At 36.1% G+C, this 10,122-nt stretch overlaps 3 protein-coding genes across 3 annotated transcripts; 1 reads left to right on the top strand and 2 right to left on the bottom strand.

Annotated features, from left to right (window-relative positions):
- Window positions 1–3: 3 nt before the first annotated feature.
- On the bottom strand, window positions 4–1,164 carry LOC135132870 (uncharacterized). Its single transcript, XM_064061117.1, has one exon. It carries the CDS (start codon window positions 1,084–1,086, stop codon window positions 31–33), a length of 1,056 nt encoding a protein of 351 aa, XP_063917187.1. The 5' UTR covers window positions 1,087–1,164; the 3' UTR covers window positions 4–30.
- A 5,597-nt stretch (window positions 1,165–6,761) lies between these two features.
- LOC135132723 (histone-lysine N-methyltransferase Suv4-20-like) lies at window positions 6,762–7,975 on the top strand. Its single transcript, XM_064060911.1, has 3 exons — window positions 6,762–7,077; window positions 7,478–7,794; window positions 7,898–7,975. The coding sequence occupies exons 2-3, from the start codon at window positions 7,486–7,488 to the stop codon at window positions 7,973–7,975; spliced, it is 387 nt and encodes a 128-aa protein (XP_063916981.1). The 5' UTR covers window positions 6,762–7,077; window positions 7,478–7,485.
- A 551-nt stretch (window positions 7,976–8,526) lies between these two features.
- On the bottom strand, window positions 8,527–9,059 carry LOC135132713 (sperm protamine P1-like). The gene is made up of 2 exons (XM_064060901.1): window positions 8,948–9,059; window positions 8,527–8,756 (listed from the first exon to the last, which is right to left on the bottom strand). The coding sequence occupies exons 1-2, from the start codon at window positions 9,057–9,059 to the stop codon at window positions 8,527–8,529; spliced, it is 342 nt and encodes a 113-aa protein (XP_063916971.1).
- Window positions 9,060–10,122: the final 1,063 nt, after the last annotated feature.

Raw genomic sequence — 10,122 nt, 5'->3', positions numbered from 1 at the left:
ACAAAGGTTGTAAAGTTTTATTGAGTTACATCAAATCCATTTCCTTTCTACGAAATTTTTTACTACAAAGAGTATTCTGTCTTTAAGTAAAAGCCGGTCCGAGTCTTTAGTTTGAAACAGTGACAGAAGAACCGACAAAACGTGAACAAACTGACCCTCACTAGTCACAGTCTTCATTTCTTTTAATAGAGCGTCCAGAGAAAACGGAGTAGGGTCACATTTACACTCCTCCAGTACTCTCACCAAGTTGCTGTGATAAAACTCAATCAACCCGTTGCTGTGTTCCTCCAAAACTTCCCTCTGCACACTAGTATAAAGAAACAAAATCAAATCGTCAGCAAGCGACCCGTAACTACAGTGCTGAAAATCTATCAACTTAATATCAGCAGTACCATCCCCATTCTTCACTAATATGTTCCTCAAACAACAATCGCTGTGTATCATCGTGGAAAACGGGGCCCGAAGTGCCTTCTCCGGTACTTCTTCCAACTTCTCCTTAATTCTGTCCAAGTACGACTCAAACTCAGATTCCTCCTCCACGATTTTAACGATTTTCAAAACCGCCTGGCTGTAATCAAGCGTGACAGCCTTACTCAAGTACCGTTTGACTTTCGTGTCGAAGACTTTCGGATCTTTGAGTTTGAGCGCCAGCGGAATGGCGTGAAAACTCGCCAAGTCCTTGAGTACTTGTCTGGTGGTACCCAAATTCAAGCGCTCGTCCACGTTCTCGTACCCTTGACACTTGAGATTTTCGAGCAGGATGGTGCTTTGGCTGAGATTCGTTCCATAGCTCGCCGGCAAAAAGTACAACTCATCAACGTCCTCCCGTTCTTGGAAGTACTGCAGAGTTGGGGCTACGATGTTGTAGAAGTTGATTTCTTTCTGCAGACTTGCTTGGAGCACGGCGAAGAGCGGTGACTCCGGGAGGGTTTTCGCGGCGATGTTGAGAGTGGTACCGTCGTTGAGGACGACCTCCAGGGAAGCTATTGTTGTGTGGTTTTCGTGAATGGTACCTGTTTGTTTGTGGGTTGCGATGGTTTGGTGTTGGAAGGTGGTTTGGAGTAGGTCTTCAAGGTTTGTACTCATTTTGAGGAACGGAGACGCTGACGCACACGGTAGGGATCAGAGACTGATTAGAGAGTACGAATTGTACTGTATTCTAAATCAGTGATTTATCTACTGTGTATGTAACGATTTGTCGGCGGTACAATTATTTTGTACTTGAGATAATACTTCGGATTCCGTGATAAAGGAATAGTGCAGTAATAATGGGCTGTGTTTACAAAGCTGGGTATTTGCAGAGGTACTTGTTGTGATTGGCGACGTCACGAGATTAAGTTGTTTATTTCTTCGAGATTAGGTGGAGATGTTTGACAGGGGAATGACGGTCATTAAGAGTAATTACTTATTTGCTATAGAAGCAGCGTGGGTTTAAGGTTGTACAGTGTAGGCCGCAATTTTTGTTTCTTACCATATTTTATTTAAATCAAATATTTTAAACAGTTTCGTTTGTTTGACGACTTATAGCTAAAAAATCTGCTTATCTGGAATGTAAAAAATTAAAAAAAAGCTATAGAAAAAATCTTCGCTGCATGATTATTGTCACATTTTTTTTTTATCAAAAAGTGCACTTTAACAAACCACCCCTATTTTTATTTTTATTTATCGGGGTTATCAAGAAAATAATAAAATTCGCAAAGTTAAGTTTACTCATTTATGGATATAACAAATTTGAGAAGAATGTGAAAGTGTCTGAGGGCTTTTAGTATTTTATTTAAGAAAAAAGAATCTGTTTTATAAAAATGTTTAAGGAATTCTGAAGGTCCTTAAATTTTTTTTGAATTTTAAGCATCTTTGTGCCACTTGGGATATTTTTTTAATGTGAAAAAGATCTTGGAAGTCCCTAGTGTTTTATAAAAAAAATTTAAAGAATCTTGGAGTTCCTTGGAGTTTTGTTTCTGAAAAAGCTTGAAAGAATTATGGAGTTCCTAATGTCTTTTTAAGGATGTGAAAAGTTTTTAAGTTTCGGAGGATCCTTGTTTTTTTAAAGAGTTTAAAAGAATTTTGGCGACATCTGGTGCTTTGTTTTTAAAAGAATTTGGAAGAATCTTTAGGGTTTTTTTAAGAATGTGAAAGAATCTTGAAATCCCCCGGTGTTCTGCTTTATAAAAATGTTTAAAGAAACTCGGAGGTCCCTAGACTTTTTTTTTAATTTTAAGTATATTGGCGCCCTCTAGTACATTTTTTTTATGTGAAAAAATCTTAGAAGTCCCTAATGTTTTGTTTTATAAAAAAGTTTAAAGAATCTTGGAGATCCTTGGAATTTTGTTTCTGAAAAAGCTTGAAAGAATTTTGGAGGCCCTAATGCGTTTTTAAGGATATGAAAAATTTTAAAGAGTTTCGGAGAATTCTTGTTTTTTTTTAAGAGTTTAAAAGAGTTTTCGCTACCTCTGGTGCTTTGTTTTTAAAAGAATTTGGAAGAATATTTAGGGTTTTTTTTAAGAATGTGAAAGAATCTTGAGGTCCCCTGGTGTTCGCTGTTTTATAAAAATGTTTAAAGAATCTCGGAGGTCCCTAGATTTTTTTTAATTTTAAGTATCTTGGCGCCCTCTAGTATATTTTTTTAATGTGAAAAAATCTTAGAAGTCCCTAATGTTTTGTTTTATAAAAAAGTTTGAATAATCTCGGAGATCCTTGGAATTTTGTTTCTGAAAGAACTTGAAAGAATTTTGGAGTCCCTAATATATTTTTTAAGGGTATGAAAAATTTTAAACAGTTTCAAAGATTCTTGTTTTTTTTTTTAGGTTAAAAGAGTTTTGACGACCACTGGTACTTTTTTTTTTTAAGTGTGGAACATTATTCAGCCTCTTTTGTATGAATGTCAAAAAATCTTGAAAGTCCCTAGTGTTTTATTTTAGATTTTTCTAAATTTCTTGGGGGCCCTTAATATTTTGTTTTATAAAAAAGTTTAAAGAATCTAGGAGGTCCCTGGATATTTTTTGAACAATTTTAGTATCTTGGAGCCCCCTAGTATATTTTTTTAATGTGAAAAAATTTTGGAGGTCCCTAGTGTTTTGTTTTAATTTTTCTAAAATTCTTGGGGTGCTTTAGTATTTTGTTTTAAAAAAAGTTTAAATAATCTTGGAGATCCTTGGAATTTGTTTCTGAAAGAGCTTGAAAGAATTTTGGAGTCCTTAATATATTTTTTAAGGGTATGAAAAATTTTAATCAGTTTCAAAAATCCTTGTTTTTTTTAAGGTTAAAAGAATTTTGACGACCTCTGATGCTTTGTTTTTAAAAAAGTTTGGAAGAATATTCAGCCTCTTTTTTATGAATGTGAAAAAATCTTGGAAATCCCTAGTGTTTTATTTTAGATTTTTTTAAATTTTTTGGGGGCCCCTTAATATTTTGTTTTATAAAAAAGTTTAAAGAATCTTGGAGGTCCCTGGATATTCTTGAACAATTTTAAGTATCTTGGAGCCCCCTAGTATATTTTTTTAATGTGAAAAAATCTTGGAGGTCCTTAGTGTTTTGTTTTAGATTTTTCTAAAATTCTTGGAGGCACTTAGTATTTTGTTTTATAAAAAAGCTTGAAATAATTTTGAAGTCCCTAATGCCGTTTTGAAAGATATAAAAAATTTGAAAGAGTTTCGAATGTCCTTTCTAAAAGTTTAAAAGAGTTTTGGCGACCTCTGGTGCTTTGTTTTTAAAAGAATTTGGAAGAATCTTTAGGGTTTTTTTTCAAGAATGTGAAACAATCTTGAGGTTCCCTGGTGTTCTGTTTTATAAAAATGTTTAAAGAATCTCGGAAGTCCCTAGATTTTTTTATTTTAAGTATCTTGGCGCCCACGAGTATATGTTTTAATGTGAAAATATCTTGGCGGTTAGAATCTTTGGGGTTTTTTTCAAGAATGTGAAAGAATCTTGAGGTCTCCTGATGTGTGATTACTTTACTTTACTTTACTTTACTATGTTCTGTTTTATAAAAATTATAAAAATGTTGAAAAAATCGCGGAGGTCCTTGGATATTTTTTGAAAAATTTTAAGTATTTTGGAGCCCCCTAGTATATTTCTTTAATGTGAAAAAATTTTGGAGGTCTCTAGTGTTTTGTTTTAGATTTTTCTAAAATTCTTGGGAGTCCTGTAGTATTTTGTTTTAAAAAAAGTTTAAATAATCTCGGAGATTCTTGGAATTTTGTTTATGAAAGAGCTTGAAAGAATTTTGGAGTCCTTAATATATTTTTTAAGGGTATGAAAAATTTTAAACAGTTTCAAAAATCCTTGTTTTTTTTTAGGTTAAAAGAGTTTTGACGATCTCTGGTGCTTTTTATTTTAAAGTGTGGAACATTCTTCAGCCTCTTTTTTATGAATGTCAAAAAATCTTGGAAGTCCCTAGTGTTTTATTTTGGATTTTTCTAAATTTCTTGGGGGCCCTTAATATTTTGTTTTATAAAAAAGTTTAAAGAATCTCGGAGGTCCCTGGATATTTTTTGAACAATTTTAGTATCTTGGAGCCCCTTAGTAAATTTTTTTAATGTGAAAAAATTTTGGAGGTCCCTAGTGTTTTGTTTTAATTTTTCTAAAATTCTTGTGGTGCTTTAGTATTTTGTTTTAAAAAAAGTTTAAATAATCTTGGAGATCCTTGGAATTTGTTTCTGAAAGAGCTTGAAAGAATTTTGGAGTCCCTAATGTATTTTTTAATGGTATGAAAAATTTTAAACAGTTTCAAAGATCCTTGTTTTTTTAAGGTTAAAAGAGTTTTGAGGACCTCTGGTGTTTTGTTTTTAAAAAAGTTTGGAAGAATATTCAGCCTCTTTTTTATGAATCTGAAAAAAATCTTGGAAGTCCCTAGATTTTTCTAAATTTCTTGGGGACCCTTTAATATTTTGTTTTATAAAAAGTGTTTAAAGAATTGCGGAGGTCCTTAGATATTTTTTCAAAAATTTTAAGTATCTTGGAGCCCCCTAGTATATTTTTTTTAATGTGAAAAAATTTTGGAGGTCCCTAGTGTTTTGTTTTAGGTTTTTCTAAAATTCTTGGAGTCACTTAGTATTTTGTTTTGTAAAAAAGCTTGAAACAATTTTAGAGTCCCTAATGCCTTTATTAAGGATATAAAAAATTTGAAAGAGTTTCGAAGGTATTTTTTTTTAAGAATTTAAAAGAGTTTTGGCGACCTCTGGTGCTTTGTTTTTAAAAGAATGTGGAAGAATTTTTAGGGTTTTTTTCAAGAATGTGAAAGAATCTTGAGGCTCCCTGGTGTTCTGTTTTATAAAAATGTTTAAAGAATCTCGGAGGTTCCTAGATTTTTTTTTTATTTTAAGCATCTTGGCGCCCCCGAGTATATGTTTTAATGTGAAAATATCTGTTAGAATCTTTAGGGTTTTTTCAAGAATGTGAAAGAATCTTAAGGTCCCCTGATGTTCTGTTTTAGTCCCTAGTGTTTTATTTTAGATTTTTCTAAATTTCTTGGGGGCCCTTAATATTTTGTTTTATAAAAAAGTTTAAAGAACCTTGGAGGTCCCCGGATATTTTTTGAAAAATTTTAAGTATCTTGGAGCCCCTGGTGTATTTTTTATTGTGAAAAAATCTTGGAGGTCCCTAGCCTTTTATTTTAGATGTTTCTAAAATTCTTAGGAGTTCTTTAGTATTTTATTAAAAAAAAAGTTTAAAGAATCTCGGAAATCCTTGGGATTTTGTTTTTGAAAGAGCTTGAAAGAATTTTGGAGTCCCTAATGTATTTTTTAAGGGTATCCGAAATTTTAAACAGTTTCAAAAATCCTTGTTTTTTTTAAGGTTAAAAGAGTTTTGACGACCTCTGGTACTTTGTTTTTAAAAAAGTTTGGAAAAATATTCAGCCTCTTTTTCATGAATGTGAAAAAATCTTGGAAGTCCCTAGTGTTTTATTTTAGAGTTTTCTAAATTTCTTGGGGGCCCCTTAATATTTTGTTTTATAAAAAAGTTTATAGAATCTTGGAGGTCCCTGGATATTTTTTGAAAAATTGTAAGTGTCTTGGAACCCACTAGTATAATTTTTTAATGCGAAAAAATCTTGAAAAAGTGTAAAGAATCTCGGAGGTCCCTGGAATTTTTTTAGCGTTAAATTCTTGGGACCTCTTCTAGTGTTTCTTTTTAAGAATGCGAAAGAATCCCCTGGGGTCGTTGGTGCCTATTTTTTTTTTTTAAGAATCATGGGGAATAACATGTTCGATTTCAGGAAAAAATTTAAAAAATCTCAATAACGCTGTTCTTTTGTTTTTTAAAAATTTGGCAGCACCTTGAGAGCTCTGTTGTTTTGTTTCTGAAAAAAGTTGAAACACTCTTGAGGTTTTTTAGTGTTTTTTGAAAGAATGTGAAGGAGTGTTCGAGGGCTTTGTCTTTTTTTTTTTTTAATTTGAAAAGATGTTAAGACTGCAGGGCCTTATTTTTTTGAAAATTCATTATAAAAATGACTCCAAGTTTGGAAGCTGCGTAACAAAGATAAAATTTTTAGAAAATTGTATTCAGGATTTTTGTTTTCATTTCTTTAATGATCTGAGACAAAAAAAATATCAGGAAGAGTGTTGTTGATCTGATAGCAACTTGTTTACATTTTCTGCATAATCACTGTTGGGTTTATTTTTCTTGTTTGTGTTTGTGCCACCAATAATCATAATTATGAATCAATTATCCTTAAGCCGGCCCTGCCTGTGCCGCTTCTAATAAATCAAAAACCTCCTTATTCCTGTTCGAAAAAGTTCCTCCAGCTTTCACCCGGCAACGTCGCGCATCTTCACATCGTCCCAACTCCACCACCTGTACCGCGTGGTTCGGCTCCGCGCTAAAGCATGTTTATGACATAAATTTCCCTTAAAGGGCCAGTTTTCCCCGTGAAGAGCCCCGTTCGCCCTTCCGACCCTCCGGCCGAACCCGTTTCCCGCTTTCCACAGCCCGGAGGGCCCCGGTTGCAGTCCATTAATCGAAAATGACCGCACAGGAAAACGACTGCCATGATTGATTCCGAGCGTCGTTGCAAAGATGAACAAGTAGAAAAGTTTTGATGATATGTGGGATATTTAGCAAGAAATCAGCAGTGAAGTGGTAATAAAGTTTTGTTTTATGCTTGTAGATCGCATATTTAGGCTCATTTGTGCCGCCCTAAGTCATGTTACAACCGAAAATGCGAATTTGACGTGTTAGGTTCAATGGCTGCATCGAGTACGCCATCGCTTTCCTCTCGCAAAATCGCCCTTATTAGCGGCTAATTCCGGCCGGAAAGCTCGGAACGGCGGCCGCGAGCCCCCCAGTCCGCGTCCGTGAGTGAAAATCCGAAAAGCCCGTGCATTAAAATCTGGTGTGGGAGTGTCATAATTTGACATTTAAAAAAACTAAAATTTTCTTTGTTGTCGGCCTGTTCGTTGACCTTGAATTCCAACCTATTTGTTTACATCTCCATCTCGGCGGTTTTGGACCCTTTTCTGAATGGTCGTGTGCTTTGCAGTGTTCATAATGGTTGTGGATGTACCTTTGAGGAGTTTCCAACACAAAATGCAACAACCTGCTGGGATGAATCCACGCGAACTGTCAGAAAACGACGACTGGGCCACTTCGCTTGTTCTCGATCCTCATCTGGGTTTCACCACGCACAAGATGAACATCAGGTACAGGCCGATCAAGGCGAACACCTCGGAGCTTAAGAGTATTGTGGTGGAGTTCGTACGGACGCAGAATTATGACAGAGCCTACAACAGTATTGCCAAGGGGGAGTGGATGCCCAAGATCAAGTCCAAAATCCAGCAGAATAAGCTCAAAGAGCACGTGAGTAGTTTGCTGGGTGCTGGCAATTATTTCATAGTTGGGAGCAATTATTTTCATTAAGTGTCAAGTGTGAGTTAACCTCTTTTTGTCGCGATGCGGGTAGGCAACCCGCATTGGCGACGTGCGCGCCACAGAAACGGTTGCATACGCACCAGGCGAAAAGGCTTTCCGGCGCATGTGACGTCAGCATGATGTATTGTTGGTTGCCTATAATCAATGAATAGTAACTAATATTTTTAAATTAGTCTTTAACTAGTTGGTATTACCGTTCAACTTGAATTTCAATGTACTTCAAAATTATTCAGTTTTTTTTAAACGAATCTTAAAAGTAGGAGTAAATATGAGTCATCGTTATTAATTCAATTTGGAAATGTCAATGATTTCGTGATGATATCCTAAAAAGCATCTAAAATTTTGTTTTGAATTAAATAAAACGAGTTTGAAAATGTGGTCAAACATCAGGTTCTATTTATTAAATGTTATGTCTGCCAACTATTTAGATTTTCCGTCATTAATTTTTGACCGACTTTATGAGATAAATATCAGACAGCTGTTACCAATTTTTATAATTGGTTAACTACAAAGACACAGGGCGCCAAACATTGAATTTAATTTTTATGGTTTTACAACAAATGCTCAAGTAGGTACCACTGACTATTTAATTTAACTTCTTTAAAAGAGACCAGTGTCTCTTCCCTTCTCTTCTCCCTTGTCTCTTTTTCGTGTTCTATCTCATATTTCCTCTTTGCTTTCTTTCTTTGTCATTCCCACTGTTGGTTCAGTGCTGTTTCTTTGCCCCCTGTTGTCTTTTAGGTCTAACTGTTGTTCTTTGACCCCCTCTGTTGCCCCCATTCTGTTTCTTTGCTTCTCCCTCCTTTTTTGGCCCTCTCTCTTTTTGCCCTTTGTCTTTTTGCTATTTCCCCTTTTGCAGTTGCTCTTTTTGCCCTCTCTATTTGCCGTTTCTGTTTTTGCCCATTCTCGTTTAGCCCTTTGTTTTTTGCTCTTTCCCTTTTTACAATTTTTCTTTTTTCACCTCTCTTTTAGCCGGTTTTTTTGCCCTCTCTCATTGTGCTCTGTTTCTATTTGCTCTCTCTTTTTTTGCCCACTCTCTTTTTGCCCTCTCTCTTTTTGTCCTCTCTCTTTTTGCCCTCACTCTTTTTACCCTCACTCTTTGGCCCTTTCTTTTTGCCCTTTCTCTTTTTGCTCTTTCTCTTTTTGCCCTCTCTTTGGCCTTTCTTTTTTTGGCCCTCTCTCTTTTTGCCCATTATTTTTTGCCCTTTGTCTTTTTGCTCATTCTCCTTTTGCAGTTTTTCTTTTTGCTGTTTCCCTTTTTGTCCTCTCTCTTTTCGCCTTCTCTCTTTTTGCCCTCTCTCATTTTGCCCCTTTCTCTCTTGCCTCTCTGTCTTTTTGTCCTCGTTTTTTGACCTCTTATCTTTTTACTCCTCATTCTTTTGATCCTCCTTTTTTTTGGCCCTCTCTCTTGCCCTCCTTTCTCTCTTTTGCACCTCTCTCTTTTGCCCCTCTTTCTCTCTCTCTCTTTTGCCCCTCTTTCTCTCTCTCTCTCTCTTGCCCCTCTTTCTCTCTCTCTCTCTCTTGCCCCTCTTTCTCTCTCTCTCTCTTTTGCCCCTTTTTTTATCTCTCTTTCTTTCTTTTGCCCCTCTTTCTCTCTCTCTCTCTCTTTCTTTTGCCCTTTTTTCTTTCTCTCTCTCTCTCTCTCGTCTCTCTCTCTCGTCTCTCTCACTCTCTCTCTCTCTTTCGTCTCTCTCTCTCTCTCTTTCTCTCTCTCTTTTGCTTTCTTTCTCTCTCTTTTGCCCCTCTTTCTCTCTGTTTTGCCCCTCTTTCTCTCTCTCTCTTTTACCCCTCTTTCTCTCTCTCTTTTGCCCCACTTTCTCTCTCTCTTTTACCCCCCTTTCTCTCTCTCTTTTGCCCCTCTTTCTCTCTCTCTTGCCCCTCTTTCTCTCTCTCTTGCCCCTCTTTCTCTCTCTTTTGCCCCTCTTTCTCTCTCTGTGTGTTTTACCCCTCTTTCTCTCTCTCTCCCTTTTGCCCCTCTTTCTTTCTCTCTCTTTTGCCCCTCTTTCTCTCTCTTTTGCCCCCTCTTTCTCTCTCTCTCTTTTGCCCCTCTTTCTCTCTCTTTCCCCCCCTCTTTCTCTCTCTCTTTTGCCCCTCTTTCTCTCTCTCTCTTTTGCCCCTCTTTCTCTCTCTCTCTTTTGCCCCTCTTTCTCTCTCTCTCTTTTGCCCCTCTTTTTCTCTCTCTCTTTTGCCCCTCTTTCTCTCTCTCTTTTGCCCCTCTTTCTCTCTCTCTTTTGCCCCTCTTTCTCTCTCTCTCTT

The sequence above is a fragment of the Zophobas morio genome, unplaced genomic scaffold, assembly GCF_036711695.1.
Source record: "Zophobas morio isolate AGI-343-1 ecotype UQ-CSIRO unplaced genomic scaffold, CSIRO_AGI_Zmor_V1 ptg000002l, whole genome shotgun sequence".
Classification (NCBI taxonomy): Eukaryota; Metazoa; Arthropoda; class Insecta; order Coleoptera; family Tenebrionidae; genus Zophobas; species Zophobas morio.
This window is presented reverse-complemented; position numbering and strand designations above follow the sequence as displayed.